This window comes from Rhinolophus sinicus, linkage group LG03 (genome assembly GCF_036562045.2).
Source record: "Rhinolophus sinicus isolate RSC01 linkage group LG03, ASM3656204v1, whole genome shotgun sequence".
NCBI lineage: Eukaryota > Metazoa > Chordata > Mammalia > Chiroptera > Rhinolophidae > Rhinolophus > Rhinolophus sinicus.
The window spans coordinates 172,515,328-172,540,374 of record NC_133753.1 but is presented as its reverse complement, the minus strand read 5'-3'; the positions used below and the strand labels follow the sequence as shown (position 1 = coordinate 172,540,374).

The window sequence follows — 25,047 nt, the reverse complement described above, 5'->3', positions numbered from 1 at the left end:
TAAAAGTATTTCTGAAATTATTAGGCACATAAATGGAAAAAAGGATTAAATGAGTATTTCAACTTTTTAGAACACTTTTCATGTGTTACTGTATGCCTGTTAATTAATAGCTTTTTTGCTTAGTTAGTATCCCAGATACAATGAACCCACAACATTTTATTATGACAAATTTTCAACATACAGGAAAGTTGAAGGAACAGAGTAATAAACACCGATATACTATCTCCACTATGTAACATTTATTATTTTGACGGTTTGCTATCTACATACAATATTGTATCTACATATAATATTGACTATTTAGCAATATACAAATATTATGTATTTAAAATATTTGTTGAATCATTTGGAAATAACATCATGATGCTGCATCCCTAAATATATGGATGTATCTTCCAAGAAGCAAGAATGTCTCCATAATATTCTTTATTACACTAAGAACATTAAGAATATGAACAATAAATCCCTAATGTCATCTATTGTCAGGCAATGACTATTTTTCCTTTCTCTTTCTATTTGAATAGGTATTATTTTTTAGAGTAGTTTTAGGTTCACAGCACAATTAAGCAGAAAGTAGAGGGTTCCTCTGTACCCCCTTCCCCACACAGGCACAGCCTCCCCGCTCTCAGCATCTAGGGCCACCGTGGTACATTTGTTACAATTGGTAAACCTACACTGACACATTAGCATCACCCGAAGTTCACATGAAGGTTCACTCTCGGTGTTGTATCTTCTATGGGTTTAAATAAATGTACGATGACATGTGGCCACCATTATAGTATCATAAAGAACAACTTCACTGCCCTGAAAAGCCTCTGTACTCTACCTAATTCATTTCTCCCACCACCCACCCCTGGCCACCACTGATCTTGTTACTGTTTCCATGGTTTTGCCTTTCTCAGAATGCCATTCAGTTGGGTGGGGTGTGTTTTAATACTTGATAGGTTTTTTTCACTTTTATGTTCTCATTTTCATTTTCATTTGTGTATCCTGACTTACTTCATTTGTTTTCTCCTTGTGTAGGAACTCAGGACAATGTGTTGCGAGGGAGCCCAATTGTCAGAGGGGGAGAGTCAAAATTTGTGTCTGGCCTTAGTTTCCTGGAGCTGGACAATCCTGCTGGAAACAAACAACGATATTCTTCCTGGGCAAGATCTGTGACTGATCTTCCCCAAGTCATAAAACAAAAGGTATGTGATGGTCTGTTTAAAGCAGCAGAATGTAGTCATGTTGATTTGCTCTGGGAAAATGAGATTAAATCAAGATGGTTAAACAGAAAGGCTGTAATTAGCATTTCCTGTATCCCAAATATGTTTTGTATGGTAAAATGAATGCATCCATAATAATAAGAAAAAGAAGGTTTGTTATCTTATATGTCCATATTTCAGTTGTAAAGGTTAAATGTCCTGTAAATCCCAAGAGAAACTAGTGACAAAATTTGCATTTTAAGCTTTTGATCTAAATTTTATTATTTCTCTTGTTGTCTAATTCAGAGGAATTATAGGTTCTTGCAGGAGGAGGCATTAGGCTTGTTACATTTGTCAGATCACCTTTCTTCCTGTGGTCATGGCTTGTAGGCTCCTAGAGTCATGTAAATTAAGATAGAACCAACTTGGTTAGCAGAATTTTAGGATGTTTTGGATGCAGTCCGTTCTTTTGTAAGACAACAAATGAGTTCCTAAAATTCAGAGAGCAAGGCAAAATTGCACAATAGAAAGACCATCAGATTTATGGGAACAATGGGGTTAGGGACACAACACTCAAAAACTTGATCTGTAACACTCATTAAAAAAAAGAAAGATAGGCCCCAAAAACACCACCAAAAAACAGTAGCACAGTTTTATACATGTTAAATTGTTAAGAAATGCATATACTACAAAACATGTGGCACATTACTTAGAAAAAGATCTGAAGCTTGTTGGGTGATAGAACAATTGCAGCTTGTGAATTATTGTGAAGTGATAGAAGAACAATCAGAAATGACAGATGGTTGTAACACCAGATGTAGATGGGTGTAGTTTATTATACAGGTTGTAAAACTAGAGGATGTTTGAGGTGTTTGTTTGCGTTTTGTGTATTCCTATGTGGTTTGGTTCAGTTGTGTCCATTTTTTTGTGTTTCCCTGGTGTTTCTTTGTGGACAAAATTATATGCAAGAAAACACAAACTTTGAGTTATGCTCATATTGTTCATAATGTAACAATCTCAATGGAACAAATTCACATTTTCAAAAAAATGCTATAGCAGAATTGATTCTATGATCGATTCCCTGCCATGGAAGTCGAGCAATGTCCCAGGTGAAGTTTGACTTTTAGAGATTAAGAAACTTAGACGTATTTTATAAACTCAAAAATTGCAATATTTCTATCTGAAACTAATATAATTTTTTTTAAATATGAAAAAATAAACTTCTGACTCTAGAAAAAATTGCAGTATTTCTCAAGTTACCTTTTTAACACCATACTGCATCCACTTGCCTCCTAATAAGGATAAAGGGGGAGGGGACTTTTCCCCAGGAAGTCTTATCTTAAAGTGCCATTTGTTAATATTCAAAATGGCCTATTTTCATTGTCAGTATCCCATACAAATCGTTAAAAATCCCAAGTTGTTAATTAGGGGAAAACTGACATTCTTTACCATTCTCAACTGCACTTTTCCACCTAGGACTGTAACTGTCATAGTTAGCTGTGCTCACTTATTAGCTGGACAGGAAAGGAACAGAGAAAGTAGAAACACAATACATGACCACACAATGCCATCCAGTTCAGAAGAGCTTGGGCAGAGATGGAGGGAAATGTGACTGACTCTCTGAGTTCATCTCCACACTCGCCGTGGTGTGCTGCAGCCAGCTTGTATTGACTCTCCAAAGCCAGTGGTACCTACATCTTCCCAGTTTCATGCTCAGTGATGTCATGAGGTAGCAGACCTGAAATCGGCCATGGGGACCGTAGTTACACTGCAGAAACTGACGAATGCTACAAAACAGAGACTTTTTGTTCTTGGGAAAGCAGATTGTTAAAGCTTAGTCAACATATTTATGGTCTCAAAGTTGCTTTTCATCAGACATAACCAACACAGAGAAATAATGCCTACCTGTTTTAAAGTTCTTCAGGGAGGAAGAGTCATAGTCTCACTAGAGAGACATGTTAAATCTCTCAAGGTCAGGATATTTAATCTTAAATTTAGTTGTACTTGTTTCTTTACTGTAATTTAAGTGCATTTCCTTTTCTTCCGTCCTTTGAAAGGGGGCAATAATCTTTCAGTAACTAGGAAATGAATGTCCTGTTGGTTTTTAAAGATTTTATGCATGCACACAAGATACAAAAATATTCCTTCCCTCTCTGGTTGTAATTTTCCCTAGGTTTGTCTTGCAAAGAAAGTTAATTGCTTTCTCTCCTTATTTGAACAAGAAATAATTGGAATTAACATGAGTGGCTTTTGATTCTGTTTTAATGGGGATTGAGCCTAAATGCCAAAAGGAAAATATTCTTGCCTAAAATCCTGATTTTTGATTGTGATGTCTTTATCTGTACAGCTGACACCTTTGTATGAGCTGGTAAAGGAAATACCCTGTGCTGCCGTGAAAAAGCTATACCTGAAACGGGCTCTTGAGGAATATCTGGATGAATTTGACCCCTGCCATTGCCGGCCTTGTCAAAATGGTGGCATTGCCACTGTTGAGGGGACCCAGTGTCAGTGCCACTGCAAACCATACACATTTGGTGTGGCATGTGAGAAAGGAGTCCTTGTAGAGGATGAAGCAGGTCAGTGCACTGAATTTTCTCTAGTTATGCTGGACCCACTGAGAAGGGAATTACCCTTCCCCTCTGGCCCCCAAGACTGTGCTTCTTTGTATATGGAGAGGAGGAAGTCTCACTGGGCATTTTAATTTAGTATCTCTCTCCCTTTTCCACTTCTGGATTATAGCTACTGGGGTCAAGACCCTTTGCTGTCCCTATTTTTCCATCTGAATTAACAGACTCACCGTGCCCACCATTCCCCATCCCCCATTAGAGTCGATTAGTGCCTAAAACACCTCTGTCCTTCCCTAGTCACCTCATTAAGGTTTTGTTATAACATAGGTCTATGGAGCTTGGCTTTGCATTGACCAACTTTCCGATGGCAAGTGCTTTGAAACATCTCGATTTCTATTTTGAATTATTTCCTGTTAATCAATTCTTTGCATGTATTTGTTAAACATCTGCTGTACGTTCAACAGTGTGCTTGGTGCTTTAAGCACGTTACTGCAGGGCATGTGAAGCTGACTTTATGAATAGGCAAGTATGAGACTATATACTTATTTTTATATTTATTTATATATCTCTCCCCTCTAGAAAGCTCCTTTCTTAAGATCAAGACTATTTGATTCTTTTCTATATTCCTGACATAGGGCTTGATTCATAGAAGTCATTTAATAAATGTTCAATAAACGAATAAATTATGGTTGCTTGTAGACAAGCATCAGGAAAGCATTCTTACCTCCAGATGTCTTCCCAAGTGAACTGTCCTGGCAAATTGAAATTCCACCACCGACTCATTCTGTTGTGGCTTGAATTTCCAGTTATTTAATAAAATGGAAACTTGCCCTCCTGGTAAGGAATAGGGTAGCAATTATAATATGTCAAGCTATTATTACCTCCTATTAATATACTCAGGGGACTACTTTATTAACTCAGTTTCTAATTATGGAAGAAAGCAGAAGGGAGATCATGGGAAAATATTATACAAATTACTTTTGGTGTTTGTGATACTAAGGAGTGGGGGGCAAAAAGAGATTTAGGTCACACAGTAGAAATAGCTAAGGAGCAGTAAACACACCCATCTATTATCAGAAAACAATGCTTTGGGGAATAGTTTCTGAGATCAGTTCCTAACTAGGAAAACAAAGCTCTTAGAATATGGGACAAGTTCCCTCTTGCCTTGGAATTTCAATTTGCCAAGGAATATGATGGGGGAAGAACTGTGAGTCATGAGCTGTGACTCATGAATTGGCACATGAGGTGGAAGGTGGCCAGGATGGGTTCAAGAAGTGCCTTTTATAATATTGGAGAAGAATGCTGACAAAAGGTAAAAGCATGTCTCCTACTTACGCATTTCCTTATTTTGTACAGTGCTGGGCCAGCCCCAGGGTTGGCAGCCTGAAGCCAACAGGACACTATGCCCTTCTCATGTCCTATCACTTCTTGAACAATAGGAAGTTACTTGCCTTACTGAGAGACTGTGGAGTGATGAAAAGAGCCTGAACTCAGCCATAAGATAGAGTTACAGTCTGGATGTCGTACTTGGCAGCCATTATAGCATTGGGCATGACGTTTAACTAATTTGTGTTAGGTTCTACACCTATCAAATGAGAATGGTAGCAGACCTCCTGCTCACCTGGATTCATTCTCATGAGCAGCAAATAAATGATATCCTGTATGTGAACGTGCTTTGAAGTGGTTGTAAAATAATAAACAAATTTATGATATTATTGCAAGAAGTTCGTTAATGCAGCCTTAACATGCACAAACCTAGTCAGTGTGCAGAGACACTTTAGCCATTGTCGACGACTTCAGTCAATAGTGAGGGTAATAAATCCCCAGACTGTCCTCTCCCCAATGACCACATGAGCAGAAAGCTTAGCATGAAATTCTGACATCTTCCTCTCCAAGTACTTTCTGAACAACCTCTCTCTTATCGTGTAGGAGGGGTTGATGGACAGTGGAATTGCTGGTCCTCTTGGGGCCCCTGTGTTCAAGGGAAGAAAACAAGGAGCCGAGAATGTAATAACCCACCTCCCAGTGGGGGTGGGAAGTCCTGTATTGGAGAAACGTCGGAAAGCAGGCAGTGCGGAGACGAAGACGAGGAGCTGAAGCATCTTCGGTAATGGAGACCAGACTTTCTGCAATTACATAGAACACGGTGGCCTTTGCAGTATGCGTGGGATACGGGATTGCTGCTACTAAAAGATTTAAAAGACAAATGGTGATTTTTACCAGTGACAGCTTTGCCCTTAGCACTGGGGTCAATTGAAGGAGGGAAGCATGTTGTAGCCACCTTGCACTTGTGTTTCAAGTTTTCCTGACACGTTGTTCTAAAAGGCTGGGCAACAGGGAGACAGTCTGGCCCAGGAGATGTGAGCTGCCGCATCAACTGATCTGCCACCTCCTGACTGCGGGACCTTGGGCAGGTTACTTGCCACACCTCTAAAATTAGGATAATAATAGTGGATAAAATGATCATTGTCAGAATTAAATAAGATTAAGCATGTAATGTGATTAGTACAGTTGCTGGCACAGGGTAAACATTCAATAATAGTTGTATTACTTTTCATACACACTACTTCTATATTTACTTATTTATTTTGGATTAAGCATTAAGGCCAGATGCTTGACATAGCTAATATATATATTTTTTTAATCAAAAAATTTTTATTGAAGGAATTTCACATGTGATTCCTTCCACTGCTGTATTTTATCCTGAGTTTAAATTATAATCTTCAAGATAGCCCTTTATGCTCAATCTGCAGTTGTCGTGTCTGTCAGTCCACAATTCTCTTAGTTGCGCTTCTTTGATCTCCACTCGAATATGGACATACTCCAAAAATTCCCCCCCACCTGTAATCTTTGGGATCCAGTTTCTTTAAGCAATCTATTTTAGGGCCCTAGAAGTTAAATTCTAGGAAGCACATTGCTATTTTGGCACATGATCTAAAATGTATTATTCCTTAATCCTTTCTAATATTGATAAGTCTTGTTACATCCGGTTTTTACTCAGGAGCCTGGCTGAAATGTTACAGGTCTCATTGTCACCACTGCAATATACTTACTGTGATGGAAGCATGACCTACCTGCGTCTCAGTGTAGCTGCTGGAGATGGTTAATATCATGACTGATTAGCCCGGTTGTCTGACACTCGTTTAGCAGGACCTCGCAAAAAGTATCTCACAAATGCTTAGTTGCTGAATCATACCCTGGAGTCAGAATTCTTTATGACACACCCCACTGTTGTACACTATCCTTAGTAACCTCTTCTGATCAGGGACTAGCAAAAGTTCTAGTCAGATAATTTGAAGGTCATGTGAGTTGAAGAAAGATGTGATACTTGTGCATCTGGTGAAAGCACAGGGAGATGGAACGCCGTATTCCTAGGTCTTTGGTGCCTCATAACCTGCCAGTAAGCAGTATATCTCTTGCCTGAGGAAGGTGGCAAGCGTATGGATTATGGTAGGAGGGGAATGCTGGCTTCAGGGTACACATCTCTGGGAAGGTGAGGTCTCAGAGGAGGCCTCTGCCCATCTGGGTATATTTCCCTGCCTTTAGACATAGAGCTGGAGAGAAGGGGCATCCTAAGGAAGGCATTGAAGGAATTTCCACTCTTTTTGGTGCTCAAGGAGGGGAAATCTCTCCCTCAGCCCAAAGAGGAAAACGATGATCAATACTTCACATTTCTGAGTTTCCTCAGAGTGTGGCAAGAATATAAGGAACTCAGCTCAGAAGGAGGCAACACTCACAGGCTCTTTGTAAGAATTTCCCTCAGATTTCATATCTTTGCAGTGGAGGTAATGCTGGTGGTATTGACCTCAGTGGCATTATTGAAAACCATATTTTAATCAGGGATGTCATCGTTATCATCATCATCATTATTATTAGTTTCCCCTAGATACTGCCTTGTGAGAGGTAGAAAAAGCATGATTTTAGGAGCCTAAGTGATTAGACATGAATCCAGCCCTGGCATTTTTTATTTTTTATTTTATAACCCTGGACAAGTTATTCAAATTTTTTGAGCCTTTGTTTTCTCCACATTATCTCATAGGGTTACTGTGAATGTGAAGTGAGGCAACACACATTTGTAGAGCAACTGCCAAGGTGCCAAACACACAGTAAAGGCTCAATCAAAAGTAGTTATTATTTTGTGTTACCTTTCTTGCAGAATCACTAACTCTGATTACCTTACTTTTAACACAGAACTAATTCTGTGTTAAAGGCATTTCAGAACCAAATCATAGGACAAAAAGTACGTCTGAGACAGGTGACCTCTAGAAATCACGTAAAGGAGGTGTGTTGTCCAATCACTTTTATTTAATTTTTTCTTCTTTCTACTGTTTTTTCCTACTACTAACATAGTAGTTATCTTTTGGAGACTTGAGTTTATATCTGAGTTTTCTATCACAAGATGTGATCAGATCTTTGATCCTGACAATGACAAAAATATCACAATGTTTACATGAATGGAGTCCCTTCAGATGCAAATGAAAAATTCACTGTGGTGCAAAACATTTATTATATTGTGGAAATCCATCACATTAATTATATTTTGTTTCCTTTTCCTTCCAGATTGCTTGAACCTCACTGTTTCTCTTTGTCTTTGGTTCCAAAGGAATTCTGTCCATCACCTCCTGCCTTGGAAAACGGATTTGTTCAAGTTGGTTATGAAAGATATATATTTTTCCTTTGTATATATTCTTTCCTCCCAGTTCTGCCTCTTTACTGTTGTCATAATCCATGTCCTTCTTCCATGGTGAAATAATGCTAAAAATATTTTATGTGTGTATTTTAGTTTCAGTGGTGAGGGTTCTCGATTGTGACTTATTTTTTGGCCCACGGTGATTAGAATTCTGCAGAAGGCAGTATGTCTTCTGTGATAAGGTAAATCAATACCGCTGCCCAAAGTGTTAGAAATGTAATCATGCCAGAGGACTGCTAAACATTTCCATTCCCACTAAAATAGAAATCTATAAGCAAGTTCTTCAACATGAGAACTTTTCCTATTCTTGCCATTGAAAGAGTCTTTTTTAAAAAAAATCTTCCATAAATATGAGATTTGGGATGAAGCATAGGTTTACTCCAGGAGCCAGTAAGACAGTATTGGTGAGATATGGGTCACTGTACTTTGGGCAGTTTTTTTGTTTAAGAAGGAACACGAGGCACCTGCCTCTTGTCATTCTAGGGAATTTTCTTGGCTTTGGGGCCCTGTTAATTCATGCTCTTCTCACTCCTTGTTACGATGAGGCTTGGGCCCCAGCGTAGTCTCTTCCTGGCTCACATAGGACATATTGCTCATCAGGACCACCTTAATGCTGCCAGCCTTGCTTTCTCCATGAATGATTTTGCCTCTCAAGTTCCAGGTCCTAGCACATACACCTACTGAAATTTTGCTGTATTTTCCCTAATGTAGGTACTGTTGGGAGATGGAAGGGGTGTGTGTGTGTGTGTGTGTGTGTGTGTGTGTGTGTGTGTGTGTGTGTAGAGAGAGAAGATGAACCTAGCATCTCTAACACTCATACTATCCCACTATGGTCACCACGATCCACGAAGTTCCTGAAAGTAACATAGGCTTGGAGAATGAGACCAAACAAACTCATGTACTTTAGCACACTGTGTAGCTGCTCCCCAAACTCCAGTGCATGTGGTGTCCTGTAAGGAGCTAGGGGTTTCAAACACTGCCCCATGGACATGCTCCTTCACAGTCACCCAAGACTTTAATACTAGAGATTACTGCTTGCTTGCCCTTTGCCCTCCATTTTTTCTCATTCTGTAGGTTTAGGGGAGAGCCTGAGAGTCTCTGTAATTTTTTAAAATGCTACTAGTAGTTCTGATATAGAGCCACGTTTGAACACCGTGGAGCTCACCTTCCCCTTACAGAAGTCCCTTTTGTGAGGCAGAGGAAGGCCTAAGGGCTAGAACAAAAAGCAGATCAAATGTCCTCCCCGATTTTCTTCAAACCTCAGAATCTGCGTGGGCACTCTGTTTCCTACCATCTTCCGTGATGGAGTCAGACTGGGCCAGGACTGACAATGAGAAAGAGGAGGTGCCCTGGGATTTTGCCTGCAGCAGAGCTGGTCCAGCTCCAGCTCCAAACCCTCTCCCAGGCCTATTTCTTCACCATCCTCTTGGGTGACAGAGAACCAGACAGATAAGGAAAGGAACCTTATGAGAGCCCCAAATGAGCATGATGCCCCACTCAAGGCTCAGACTTCAAATTCTTCTTTGTTTTTATCACAAAATTACACCTCCTGGCATTATAAGCTAATGTCCATGAATTCAATCCAGCCCAGCATTACTTCCCTTACAGGGTGAGGGTTGGTGGGTGAGGTGGGAGAAGATCAACATTCTGCTTTCCCTAAAGGTCATCAGGGGGAAACTTAAACTCTCATAAACATGTTGATAGAATTTGAATATATCTCTCTGTTCATACTGGCATTTGTTAGGTAGTATTGCCCATGAATAGTATTTGTTAGGTAGTATTGCCCATTAACATCTTGCTACAAAGGGTTAACTGACAAGAACATTTTCACAATATGATAACAAACTGTCTTTAACTGAAAGTATAAGGGAAAGAGGTTACTTGGGTAGTGTCCACTAAGTAATTTTAGTAAAATGCTTAGTACAGTGCTTGGTATTTTGGAAGCAATCAATAAAGTATAGTACAGTGGCATTAATGGCTTTATTTCAATTAATGGTGGGACCAGTGTTGTTGGCTAGGACTATACACGGAAAATGTTTTTATAGACAATTTTCTAAATCAGTTATTTGAACGTAGGTTTCCTGATGATTAAAAGAAGGCATGATCTATAGGCCTAATATATCTAAAGAAACATGTTGTTAATGCAAAATACACATACTCTTTTTCTTATTTCTGTTTAGGGTGAAGATGCCATGTTTCCTGTTGGGAAAAATGTAGTATATACTTGTAAGGAAGGATACTCTATTATTGGAGACCCTGTTGCCAGATGTGGAGAAGATTTACAGTGGCTTGTTGGGGAAATGCGTTGTCAGAGTGAGTGGCCTCGGTTGTAGTATAAAATTTAAGATGAGAGAATACTGTGGAAGAGAATGAATCAAGATAAATGATTTCATATACATATGAAAAAAATGTATATTTTTAAGTGTATATTTATTAAAAAATATATAGTGAAATTTGTGAGTTGTAGGGTTCACATATGTTTAGGTTTAGTAGATGCTACAAGTTTTCCTTGTGAGTGTACAAATTTATATCCCTACTAGAATCTGAGAAGTTAAGAATGCTCTGTATTGTCACCTACACATGACATCATCTATCTTTAATATTTTTTAGCTATACTGGTGAGTGTGTAGTGATATCTTGCTTTTTAATTTGTATTTGTAAATTTGCATTTTTTCCTATGAATGGTGATGCTAAGCCTGTTTTCACATGTTTATTGGCCATTTGGATACCCTTTTTGGTGAAGCAGCTGTCCAATCTTTTGCCCATTTTTAAAAATTGGTTTGTCTGTCTTTTTCTTATCGATTTGTAGGACTTCCTCTTTCTCTCTGCCTCTTTCTCTGTCTCTCTTTCTCTGTCGTCATTGAGCTGTGATTACTGAAATAGAATACACATATTCTCTTGCTAGGAGTAATGGTTCTATGAAAAGATTAATAAGATACTTCCGGTGAAGAGCTCCTTTTCCTTTATTGTGAATCTAGTGAAAAAACTGTCCTAGTCTTTGTTCATCTCAAAATGTCTTTATTTCCTCTTCATTTTGAAGGATATTTTAATTGGGTAAGGAATTATCAGTTAGCAATTATTTTCTTTAAACTCTTTAAAGATTTTATTACATTGCCTCTGACTTCATTGTTTTCTAGTGAAAAGTCCACTCTTAGGCTTCCTGTTTCTTCTTTGAAAATCATGTCTTTTCTGTCTGGCTGTTTTTAAGATTCTTTTTTTTTTTTTTTTTTTTTTTGGTCCTTGTTTTCCAGAAGCAACACTACTCTGATGTGTCTCGGTGTGATTTTCTTTGTCTTTATGTGCTTTAATGTTTCATGTTAATGGAAAATTCTTAATCATTGTGTCCTCAAATATTGTTTCTGTCCCATTCTTGCTCATTTCTCCTCATGAGACACAAATGATACATTTTTTAGACTATACATATAATATATATAATATATATCATACATTGGTTTCTTTGTTTTACATCATTTCCCCCTCTATGTTTCATTCTAAATATTTTCTATTAATCTATCTTACAGTTTATTAATTCTCTGTACGGTTGAATAATCTGCCTTTAGGAGGTCTATTGAGTTCTTAATTTCATTTTCAAATTCTAGATATTCCCTTGTCTACTTTTCTATACTTTCTAATTCTCTGTTGAATTTCCCCATCTTGTCATTTAATTATTTTCCCAATGTAGATTAGTTTTGATTGAATTCCAGGCTTTATGTGTGAAACAGTAAAGAAATAATTTGAGGCTCTGGTGATGTTATCTTTCTCTAGAGAAGATTCAGTTTTGTTTCCGGCGAGCAATGAGGCTGGTTTATGCCCACTTTACCTTTATTCCTGGTGTGTGGCCATTAAAGGATCCCAACTGAAATTTTAGTATGGAATTCCTACTTAGGTCCTTCCTTTTCTACAGGACTGTATCCTAATTTTTGATCCCCTAACCCTGTGAGACAGTGAAAAGCTCTACTCAGCTTTTCTACCTTTGAGCTGCAGCTTTCTCCTAAGTTTAGCAGCCTTTCAGTATTTTTTTGTCCTTCTAATTTACAAATACCTCAAGGAGAAAGACATTACCAAATGTTGTAATCACCACTTGAGACTTCCTTTCTCTCTGGAATCTTGGACCTTCAAAACTTCCATTGCCTTGGTACCCTTCTGATGCTCTCTGGAATATTTTTTCCTTTACTTTTGTACAGCCTTTCTCTTTGTCTTGGTGGGAGCACGATTGTAAAGGTGGCAATTGTGTCATGGCCAAATAATAATCTAACATCTAAATCTGATGTTAGATTATTAGCTTTTTGAGGATATGACTTGCATCTTCTTGTATCCCCAGCAGTACACAACACACTTGGCAAAATATAGGCACTCAATAGATGTGGTTTTTGAATGAATGAATAAATGGATTTTCTGATGAAACTGGTGCAAACGTAGAGCAGTGTTTTGTAGAATATTGTCCAAAATCCATTAGAAAGATTGCCAAGATTTTTTAAGAAATTGTGAATTCTGATGTGCTTTCCATAAGTGCATGCTTCTTATTTTTCTCTGCTGTTTTTTCAAGTAGATTTGAACTAATGAATGTAATTGAGCAAGAAAAACTAGAGATGGGAAACCAAATAACATTTAACACTTTTATGGTTACAAGATTAAAGGCAGTTCTTTAAAAATTCAGACAGTAAGATGTCTAATTGGATATATGCTAATGATATGCAAATACGTACAGCTCTTGGGAAAATTCTAGTGAGACTTAACCAAACCAGAGAGATAAGTGGCAGCTGTGGAAAGTCTGGTTTTGAAAGAAGGCTACATTTTAGGACACTGTTTATAAGGTTTATTCATTTTAAGTTGTCACATTGCTTTGAGGCTAGGCATGGGAGGGTGGAAACTGTTTTGGTCTTCACTCATTCATTGGCCAATTACATGCCAGGCACTGTGGGACATGTCTTTTAGGACACCCTAAGAGTGAACTCACTTCTTCCACCTTGCCCTCTACTGTGAAAAAGCAGAACAATTATATCAGTACCATTCAAGGGTGTCATTTTTTTTTTTTTTAAAGATGGTTAAGGAAGGCAACCCTTGTATTCTGTTCTTTTTTTTTCATCTTTAGAAATTGCCTGTGTTCTACCTGCACTGATGGATGGCATACAGAGTCATCCCCTCAAAGCTTCCTACACAGTTGGCGAGAAGGTGACCTTTTCTTGTTCCGGAGGCATGTCCTTAGAAGGTCCTTCAGTATTTCTCTGTGGATCCAGCCTTAAGTGGAGTCCTGAGATGAAGAGCATCCAGTGTGTACAGAAAGGTGAGTGGATCTCAGGTCTGTCCTAAGACACCTGCACTTAGGTGAGTCTTGTGATGGTCTTTTATGGCACTGAATTGTCGTGACCATGAGTTCTTCCCTCCATCCTTGACCCCCTATAGAAGAAGGAGGTCAGTTCGTGGACTGGATAAGAATCTTTTTAACATGGTACAGATAGACTCATAGAATGCAAAGAAAAGTAAAAATACCCTGGTGATTCTTGAATTTTAACTGAAATCTTTTATATCAAAGATCCGCTTTGTATCTTCTATGGTGCTAAGAAAAAGGATTTTTAAAAACTAATTTCTGGTCTCCTTCTAATTTTTTACATGCACTTTTATTAAGTATAGAGTTGAGATCATAATTTTTATAAAATTCTGTGTGTTTTATTTCTGGCCTCTCAGAGAATTTATTAGTATTATTGAAATAGAAAATTTAAAAGCATTTTCATTTAACACTGCAAAGCAGAAATTATTGAAGGAAAAAGTGTTGTGGTTTGTGAAGTTGTTCTCAATTGTGGAAATCCAAAAGTCTAGTGTTTTGAATATCAGGCAAATTAAAATGTTTTTTTAAGAACTGAAGGTAGGAAGAGATTTGGAAAGCCAAAGTATTTCTTTTCATAGATATTTGAGATGAGGTGGAGTTTTTAAAATAACCTCTTTCTTCCTTGTTTATAATTATTAATAAATGAAAAATATATGTTTGTAACAATTAAAAGCAGGAAAAAAGAAAAATTCAATTGCATTCTATTTTATATGGTATTTTTATTTCTCTAGTGTATAATTGTTAGTTCAATGCTGACATTTGTCCTCTATAGTGAGGATGAAGTACTAGATTCCATGAGTGATGCTTTTCGGTGAATTAGATGGTCACGACTAAGAACAGCTGCATGGAGCCCTGTGACTGACAGCAGACATGGGCTGTGGTGTTAACTAGACCATAGACGACAGAACATGAGGGCAACATGTCCAGGGGAATGCTCGCCATGCCAGTTCCCATGTGCTTTTAGCTGTCAAAGGCCTGTCTTGGAGGCAATTGTTTTATTTTCTACATACACTAAAGCATAAATATAAATTTATTTGGGACATTGGAAGTAATGGACCTGTGCCAGTAATTCTAAAATTAAAGAGACCAATGTACAGTTGATGAGGTTGCTCTTTAATTCCAGATGAGATTATATACTTGTCTTTCTAAATGTGTGTTTCCATCATTTTATAGCACAATTTGGTATGAAATTTCTCCCACTCAGTAGCAAATTCTATTAAAATTTTAATTATGGATGTTTTCCAGACCTGCGTATTTTTTTGGAAGATGTGGATAACAGAACTATCCTTAAAATAAGCCCGTGATAAATAAAAAATTCCAGGTTATTCAGCCTCCAAAGTTAATGTTTTAAAACACCTACTGTATCAATAGTCTTTTTTATTGTGGTAAAATATACATAACATAAAGTTACCATTTTCACCATTTTTAAATGTACAGTTCAGTGACATTAAGTCCATTCCCATTATTGTTCAACCATCACCACTATCCACCATCACCACCATCTACTTCCAGAACTTTTTCATCCTGCCAGACTGAAACTCTTTACCTATTAAACAGTAAACTCTCATCGCTCCTCATCAGTATTTGTCTTGATGTGAAGATAATTTGTTCTTAAAATAGTAAAGGTACATACCCTAGGTGGACCCCAAGAGACTATTTGGTTAATCAAGCTATAATCAAGCTATGAAGAAAACAAAGCTATGCTCTTCTTAAATGCGGAAGTCTTGGGTCTAGATAATTCTATAAGTGATATTTCACAAAGAAGTTGTAATAACTTTTAGAAAACATTTAAAATCTCACATTTCATCCTTAAGAATGATTAGCAAATAAACTTCTAATCATAATACAGAACTAATTTATGTGGCTTTATTATTGAACTTTAGTTTGGGTACATTTAGATTAGGCTTTCTCACCCCCAGTGCTATTGGAATTCTGGGACTGGTAATTCTTTGTTGTGGGGTCCTGTCCTGTGCATTCTAAGATGTTTGGCAGCGTCCCTGCTCTCTACCCACTAGATGTCAGTAGAACCCTCCCAGTGGTGACAACCAAGACAATCAAAAATGTCTCCAGAAAATTGCCAAATGTCCCGGGGTGGGAAAAAAATTGCCCTTGGTTGAGGAGCACTGATCTAGATAACGTTATTAAAAAACATATTTATTTTGGAATACTTTTAGGTTTCAGAAAAGTTACAAAGATAGTTTCCATATACCCTTTATTCCCCTTTTCACAATATTAATAGCTCACATAATTTGCCATAATGTAGTTGGTCAAAACTAAGACATTAATATTATTATAATGCTATTGACTAAACTACAGATTTTGTTCATATTTCTTTTTATTTTATTTTTTTATTTTATTTGAGAAGGGGAACAGGACTTTATTGGGGAACAGTGTGTACTTCCAGGCCTTTTTCCCCATCAAGTTGTCCTTTTTAAATTTTAGCTGTGGAGGGTGCAGCTCAGCTCCAGGTCCAGTTGCCATTGTTAATTGCAGGGAGCGCAGCCCACTATCCCTTGTGGGAGTCGAGGAATTGAACTGGCAACCTTGTGGTTGAGAGCCCACTGGCCCATGTGGGAATCGAACCAGCAGCCTTCGGAGTTAGGAGCACGGAGCTCTAACCGCCTGAGCCACTGGGCCGGCCCCTCATATTTCACCAGTTTTCCCACTAATGTCCTTTTTGAGGTCTAGGATACAATTCAAGATACTACATTGCATTTAGGGTAATACGATTTTAAAAAGTAGTGCTTAAAGAATGATACTTGTTACAGATGTTGCTGGACATGGCAGGAGTACCTCACATTACCACTATTTTTACAAGTTTATGACTTGTTCACGAGATTTTCCTGTCATGCCTAAAGCTCTTAAGTTTTCCAAAGTAAGAAAGTATTCCACAGAGCGTATTAAAATGTGCTCTTCAGCTCTTCTTTACTGCTTTGTAGATCTAGCCAACAGGTAACTAGTATTATGATTAAAAAGCATATGCTACTGAACCCCATGGTAAAGAAACTGGCAGGAGGTGAAACTAGGAGGGTGTTGTAGATTATTCTCATTGTAGTCGGGTATACAGCCAAAGCAATGACAGTCAAATTATGCTCTTGTAAATTGGACCAAGATGTTTTCCTGCCAAAATTGGAATGAAGGTTGATGTTTGATCAGTTTGTAGAAAACACAAAACAATGGAGAGGGTTTTTATTAGCATAAGTACCTCCAGACATTTACTAACTGTTGAGAGAAGGCCACTTGGACGTTACATGTAAGAGGTAATTATAAATCTCCTGGGGATACCAGAGAGTTTCCATGTAGAGGTCTAGTTATATGACTGTTTTCTGTAGGCACAGTGGGCAAAATGCAGTTCACACGACAGTTCATAAACACCAATTTCTTGATGAAAGGGAGCCTGCTCTACTGGCCTTGATTCAGACAAACGTGGGCTTAACCCCTGGCTTGACCAGTTTATTAATTGTGAACTAGCACCAATTTCCTAACTTCTCTGACTCTTACTTTCCTCATCTCTTAAGTGGGCATCTGTTAAGGAGGATTAAATATCACAATGCATAAAAAATGCACAGCCAATAGTAAATGCTCAAGAAATGGTAGCTACTATGACCAATGAAATTATTGGGTGCTCCTAGGAACACTGTATTTCTTTTTTTTACTTTGTTTCTTATGAAATGCTTTCCAGCTTTAACATTTACTGTACAAACTTGTGGTATTTGAGCATATTACAGAGCCCAGTTCGACAATTAAAATAATACGTTGTTTATCACTAAGAAACTCTTCTAATGATTGCATCTCCCTTATCCTTTTCTTTTAGAAGCCCCTTTAACACAGGCAGTGCCTAAATGTCAGCACTGGGAGAAACTGCAGAACTCAAGATGTGTTTGTAAATTGCCCTATGAATGTGGGTAAGCTCTGACTTTGCTCATTTCTCTTTGTTTTATTTTCTTCAAGATAAATAAAAAATGATTTCTTAGATGCTAGTTTCTGTTAGATTGAAGGTGTCACTTACCAAGGGTTAAGGACCTTTGCATTTTAATCTGTTCCATCTGCTGCCTATATTTGCCTGGGTCACCAGGGCTGACACCTTGTGGCATTAGGCAGTGCTCTAATCTGGCTGGAGAAAGGCTGAAGGACTACGCCAGCACTGCTTGTTCTCTATATAAGATGGTGCAAAATGACAAAACTGTCATCTGTGGGTTTAGAGCTTGAGAGGATTAAGACTGACATTCCCTTGAGCGATAAACTCTTAAAGCAATACCGATAGTGGGAAAAAAAAAAAAAAAAAAACAGCTGCTTTTCTGATTCTTGAAATATCTGTTTCTGGATTGCGTTGTAAGACTGCGACCCAACTTGACATCACTCCATTGTAGGAGGATATCTGAAGTCGTTAGTGGATGTCTGTGTCAGGGTCCTGGTCGGATACCGATGGCATGATTAAGCTCAAACAGAGGAGGTTTACAAGTGGGACTATTGACTGAAGTGTGGGAGAGTAAAGGGCACTGCCAGCCACATGGCGGTGTCCTGGGTGGGTCACAGCTAGGTACATATATTCATGCCCAGGCCCAAAGGAGCGAGGGGAGGAGCACTGATGAAAACCTGAAGACAGAGAGGGAGACGTGAAGAGGGCAGCTGAGGAGGAGTTGAGTCCCTCATTTTAGGGACCTCAAAGGTCCCCCCAGAGTGAGCCAAGGGAATAAACGCCCCAACTGCACTCTCTTCCCTCTTTCCAGTCTCCTATCCGTGCTCCCCATTGATCAAATGCACCCAAAGCTAGAGGACAAGGAAATCTGTTGACGTGGTCCATACATGTCGGCCTTCCAGGCGGGGCGGAGGAGAGTGGAGACTGACTCTGGAGAGGCAAATGGGAGAAATCCAGGGCCCGGAGTTATTGGTTATCTCTAACGATAAAAATCAAAAGACAAATTTACTGGCCAATTACTTTGCTTTCAATTATTATTGTCATCCAAGCACACATCCCACTCCATGAACACCTGCAGTGGGTAATGGTGATTGTGGTGGCATTTTATAGGAAGTAACTTCTTGTGTGACGAGGACAACTAAACAGTGTAAATGGCAGTGGTGGTCGGCCCAGAATATTCTGAATGTGCTGTTATTTCCTATTAACCTTTGTTTACATTGATTCACCTTCATCCTCTTTCCACCTTCCCTGATTCTTTTAGTTGGTCTGCTGCCTGCTGTTTATAGGCCTGGTATGTTTTCAAATCAGTTACTAATGACAAGGTGGCCTTGTAAAATCTCTGCCTTTTCAGCTGTTCTGAGTAGTCCTGTTTAAGGTTCAAGTAAGCAGATAAAAAAGAGATATAAGGATTTGTTTACATTATGTAAATTACTACATTTAAATTTAGCTCTCCGTCAGAGAAAAAAATGTTAGAGCTAAATACATATATATGTATATATATACACACACACACACATATATGTACACACACATATATACACATATACTTAATTAGACTCCATCTACTGTATAAAAATATTTTGTCTAAGGTTTCACTACAGTAATGCCTTCCTTATTCATCAGCATTCAGAAATGTGGTTGTTTTTATTAGCAACATTTCTAAAAAGAAGGATCTTACCATTTTAGCAGCAATCTTAAGAAAAAAGTAATTTTTATGGAAATATTTCTAAACTACTCTGTAAACATAGACACTAACAAATAGTATGGAAAAATACTTTCATCTTCTCTTGAGGATTCAGTCATCATCTGTTGGACGGTGCTATCCTATGGAATTGAACTCTCGGGGCTGCTGGGCTGGGAGAGCTAATTTCTCCTGCAGTCGATGGTCGCATTTGACTACAGTCTCTGCGTTTTATTTATTTATTTGATTATTTTATTTATTTATTTATTTAATTATTTCAGTTCACCTCAAGTTTATTATCATCACAGTGATTTTTTTAAAATTAAAGTTTATTGGGGTGACAATTGTTAGTAAAGTTACATAGATTTCAGGTGTACAATTCTGTAATACATGATCTATATATCACATTGTGTGTTCACCACCCAGAGTCAGTTCTCCTTCCATCACCATATATTAGACCCTGTTTATCCTTTTCCAGAGCCTCCCCCCCCCTTACCCTCTGGTAACCCCGAAAATATTGTCTATTCTATGAGTTTTTGTTTCTTCATTTGTTTGTCCTATTCTTTTGTTGTTTTCAGTTTTATATACCTCTGAGTTTTTATCTTTGCACATTTTCTGTCTCCTTCCTAGTCATCAACCCACCAGCTGTCCCTAGCAGACATTGTCTTCTCCTTCAATTTGCTATGTCTGATCTATTCTAGATGAAACTAGATATCCAAGCTTGTAAAAATTGTGAGCAAATAAAGAGCAAAATGTGTTAATTTTGAAGATCTGGCTGGGGGGTGCTTAGTAATGAAGGGGATTTGAGTTTCTGTTCCATCTTTTTGCTTTGGGTGATAACATTTGAGGCACTGAGCTCGGAGCCTGACCTTTCACTTCTCATCCTCAGCTATTAAGAATAAAATCTTGTAAATAATGTAATTTAAAACATCTGTTTCAGCTCCTCCTTGGATGTATGTGCTCGGGATGAGAGAAGCAAAAGGATACTGCGTCTGACAGTTTGCAAGATGCATGTTCTCCACTGTCAGGGTAAAAATTACACTCTTATGGGTAGGGAGAGCTGTGCTCTGCCTGCCTCAGCTGAGAAAGCTTGCGGCCTGTGTCCACTGTGGGGAAAATGTGATGGTAAGAGGCATTTCATACTTGTAACTATACAAATGTTAAAGTAATAGTGCTGAGGTTTAAACAACAACAACAAAAAATGCAGTTTTCTAGTTTAGCAGCAGATCAAAGCAGATCCCTGAAAACGTGCAAGACTCAAACTGGTGTGACATGAACTGCTGTCCCCACTCCCTGCCTTCCTGGGGAGCAGGTCAGGTCAAGTTTCTGGTCGCCACACGCAGTCTGACGGTCTGCATGTCTCAAAGCCGTGATGCCCAATCAAGTTCATGATTTTGGCTCTGTCCTTGTATTATCCATATTATGTTCTCATTTTCAAAAATAGACTCATACAAAAATAACTGTTTTTGAAAAGAAACTTTATATCACTTTCTTAAAAGGAAGTCTCACTTGCCATAAATATCAGGTAACTATCAAAATACATAGAATGAAACAAAATAAGGTTGTAGATCCCAGCTAGATGCTGCTGAGAGCTTGAGGGATAGTTTCGTTGGGATAAAGGGAGTTGAGCAAGCGTTAGGAAGGTGTTAAAAGCATACAAGTGCCAGGCTGATACTTTCTCCTAGAGGGAATCAGAGGATTTGAAGAGAACAGAAAGAGTTACTTTCTTGAGTTGTGATTCAATATTTGCTAGTGCTATATCTTGACTGCCACCAGCATGACCCACCTCCCATGGGTTCAGGTATATCACCGAGGGGGAAGTTCTGAGTCACCAGACTCACATCACTGCCCTCAGTTTCCCCATCTGTCAATTTGGGTGTTGGACTGTGTGATCTGTAAGGTGACTGCCAGCTCTTCAGGCCCTCCCCATCTTGTCCTGTACCCACTGGGCACCTTTCCCCGCACTCCCATCGTGGTTTGCAACACAGACAATGACATTCGTGATTCTAGCTATTTCTGGATCATGTTGGGTTTGGCAGTCACCACAGTCGGCTGGCTGACCTTGTTACTTTCCTTCTGGAGATACCTGGCTGATGTATTCAAGCCTTGAAACTTTAGAGCACACAGTGCTATCCTCCCGAACTTGTTTCTGGTTTGTTTTTGTGGGATATGAGGCCTTTTGTGCTTCATGCTCTCTCTCTCAAAGAACATTGAATTCTTTGGTTCTTTGTCTCTGACCCTTACTCTTTTGACCCTTCGGCTCTTTACTGAGATCTTGTCATTTGGTCTGGGCGTTGAAAGGTCACACTCAGATTCTGACTCACATGGACAGCAGCCCGGAGCAGGAGAGAGCTGGACTTGGGAGAACCGCCAGCCTCACGTGGTCCAACCAACAGGAGGCTTGGCACCAGCCTGGAAATCCGCTTATTTTGAGTGGAGCAAAATACCTCACTTTCCTGGTCCTATAGGCTTTCCCCGGGGGTAGTTGATTCCATCACTGAAGGCAGGAGCTTCGACAGCAATCCAATCACCACATCGTGACTTTGGAGGTAATGTGCTTTGACGTTCCCATCTCCATGATGCGCCATTAAGCCTCTCTTGCTTATTTTTCCAGCCCAGGGCAGCAAATGTGTCTGCAGAGAAGCAACAGAGTGCGAGGAAGAAGGGATTAGCATCTGTGTGGAAGTGAATGGTGAGGTGCGGACGATGACGGAGTGTGAGGCTGGCACCCTGAGCTGCCGAGGGCAGAGCGTCTCCATCACCAGCTTGAGGCCCTGTGAGGAGGGAACCCAGTAGGATCCTGGGTGCCCATCGGTTTGCACAGAATCCAGCAGCCCGCTGTGTCTGAGTGAAAACACTCGCCTAACATGCTTTAGACCACATCTCCAGCATGGAGGCACATTCCTCTCCTTCCCCTCTGGTGCCCACTTCTCCCCTCAACTCCCAGCCACCTTCATATACATGGCCCTTTGTTCCCCCTAACCTGAATCCAGATACTCTTTTTCTTTTTCTTTTCTTAAAATGTCAGTCAGGATGAAGAATATTCATGAACCTCTGTGTGAGCTAACTGTATGTTCTTGGAAGAATTAGTAACTTCTCTAGACCTTAACTTTTTAATCGGAAAATTAGAGGACTAGACTAGAGAAACTCGAATACTCCATTCAACCTTATGATTCTTTGAAGTATGATGGACTCTGCCCATGGGCAAGAATATACTCTCCAAGTTGATTAGGCAAACAGATTAGAGAGGCTGGCTTCCCTTAGTGACACTGAATACAAAGGGGCCTTGAATGGATAAAGACAGGTACCATTATTCTATCCCAAATAATAATCTCACACTTCAGCCCATTGACTCAAATACTTCATGTCAGGATCCCTAATCTTGTCGGGAGATTGAACCACCGAATTGTTAGAGTTGAATTCATCATGCTTTAGTCATGGGTACTGTCTGCCTTCTTGTCTGAGAATGAATACAGTGTAGTCTTCTCTATGGGTCTTCTTTTAGTACCTGTCCAACACAAGACCTGCACTTTGCCCCCTACCCCCTTTCCTTTTGTAGGAATCATCAGTTCATGCCTAAGCTATTGAGTGATTCGTATCTGCCAGAACAGTTTTCTCTTACTGTGGATACATGCCTATATTTTTCAGAGGGCTGTGAAAGTAGATTGAATTGAAGCATTGGTGTTCTATGTATTCCTTATTCATTCCTCATCAAAATGAAAAAACAACAACAAACAAACCATACCACAAAATAGCTGTGGGAGATGAAATGAGTGGGCTTAATGGAATTTAAAATATGCTTTTATATACAAATAATATCTCTGTATTTTTGTGATACTATAAATACATTTTAACAAAACTTAAAATGACAATGATTAAAATACTCATTAAAGATACTATCCTTTGGAATTTTTTGATCTGTATTATGTTTAATTTTAAAGACTGGCTAATGTGTTCTTTTTAAATATATTTTTATTTTTTAAACTACTTTATTGAGGTATGATTGACATATAAGAAGCTGTATATATGTAATGTATAATACAACTTGATGAGTTTGGGGATAAGTACATTCCCCTCCAGGCCATAAACATATCCATCACTTCCCAAAGTTTCCTCCTACTCCCTAAAAAGAAAGATCTTTCTTCTTGAAAATTTTTGAGTATGCATTACAGTATTGTTAGCTATAGGTACTACAGCTAGCACATAGCTATAGCTATGCTGCATAGTGGATCTCTGGAACTTATTCATTTTATATAACTGAAACTTGACATACTTTGACCATCATCTCCCCAGTTAACCCTCTCCTGAGGCCCTGGCAACCACCCTTCTAATCTCTGCTTCTATGAATTTGACTATTTCAAATTCCACCTATAAGCAAGATCATGCAATGTTTCTTTAGTTTACTTAGCATAATGTCTTCCAAGTCCATCCACACTGTCACAAATGGCAGGATTTCCTCCTTTCTTTAAAGACGCATAGCATGCCATTGTATGTCTGTACCACATTTTCTTTATCCATTTATCTGTGGACACTTAGGTTGTTTCCTTATCTTGGCTATTGTGAATAATGCTGCAGTGACCATGCAGATATCTCTTCAAGATCCTAAATACCCAGAAGTGGAATTGCTGTTTCATATAGTGGTTTTGTTTATATTTTTTTGAGGAACTTCCATACTGTTTTCCACAATGGCTGTACCAATGTGTTCTTATCTGAAATCTAGGTCTGATCCATGTCCAGCTTTACATACAAAATTGTCCCTTGAGTGAAGATTCAGATATAATTTGTGGAAGTTACAAGGAGGTAGGTTTAAGTTAATTGAAAACAATAATATTCAGAAAGGTTTAATTGAGGCCAATTGCATTTGTTAGAGGTTATCATGGAGTTAATTTCTATCCTGGGTAGGGGGATAAATTTGAAAATGCCAGGCCCAGATACAGATTCCCAAACAAATAGTTGAACAGGTAATTTATTTGGGAGGAGATAAATCAGTATCCTTCCAAAAGTTTCTCCCTTTGTCTTAAGCTATTATGGAGTTAGATGCCTATTCCTGATGTACCACCGCCCCCCTTTCCTAACGAATGCAGAGGATACCGTCAGCATTATCAAATGCTACAGGAGAAAAAGGTCTGGAGAAGATCAACCAGCAGATTTGACAACTGAGGGTTGAGAAAGAAGTTTCGCACAGTGAAGAATAAGTAAGAGACTGGTGACTAGTTGGTGGAGAAGGAGAGGAGCCGTGAATGAGGTTGTAGAGAGGCGCTGTCTTGAAATACTAAATTTTGTGCCTTGTTTCCTTTTCTGATCATTGTTATATTTGACCTTTCTTCTAGTTTGACAGAGACATTCACAATTGTCTATAAGAGACTTAGGATTGTTGCAGCAGGAGAAAGTAACTTTTAACACAAAATCTTCAAAAAGGTTTGAAATTTATTAAATAAGTTCTTGAATAGCGAAAGAGAGGGCCTTGAAGAAAGTTAGAAGGACTGTTTATACCATGAAAATTGATTGCAAAGAAAATAGAGGGAGTGAGAATTTCCTAGCTTGCCCTTTCCTCTGCCTCAAACTAAGTGAGGGTCACTTGAGCAAGGATGGAAGGAACCTTGGAGGAGAAGGCAGAAAATACTGAGATCAAAGCCATCTGGACCTACAGGGGCACAGAAGGAGAGGAGGGGTTGGC

At 38.8% G+C, this 25,047-nt stretch overlaps 1 protein-coding gene and 1 non-coding gene across 2 annotated transcripts in view; one reads left to right on the top strand and one right to left on the bottom strand.

The window, feature by feature from the left end:
• Positions 1-23,279, top strand: part of C7 (complement C7) — a 44,873-nt gene extending 21,594 nt beyond the window's left edge. Inside the window, exons 10-18 of the mRNA XM_019737256.2 lie at positions 1,024-1,190; positions 3,535-3,763; positions 5,684-5,861; positions 8,315-8,402; positions 10,625-10,757; positions 13,537-13,728; positions 17,585-17,675; positions 20,311-20,495; positions 21,985-23,279. Of these exons, the coding sequence (XP_019592815.2) occupies positions 1,024-1,190; positions 3,535-3,763; positions 5,684-5,861; positions 8,315-8,402; positions 10,625-10,757; positions 13,537-13,728; positions 17,585-17,675; positions 20,311-20,495; positions 21,985-22,166 (1,445 nt within the window). The 3' untranslated portion in view covers positions 22,167-23,279. The remainder of the gene's footprint in view (positions 1-1,023; positions 1,191-3,534; positions 3,764-5,683; positions 5,862-8,314; positions 8,403-10,624; positions 10,758-13,536; positions 13,729-17,584; positions 17,676-20,310; positions 20,496-21,984) is intronic.
• Positions 6,767-6,849, bottom strand: LOC141570920 (small nucleolar RNA SNORA1). Its single transcript, XR_012495362.1, has one exon. It is a non-coding gene; the product is annotated as a small nucleolar RNA SNORA1 (small nucleolar RNA).
• Positions 23,280-25,047: the final 1,768 nt, after the last annotated feature.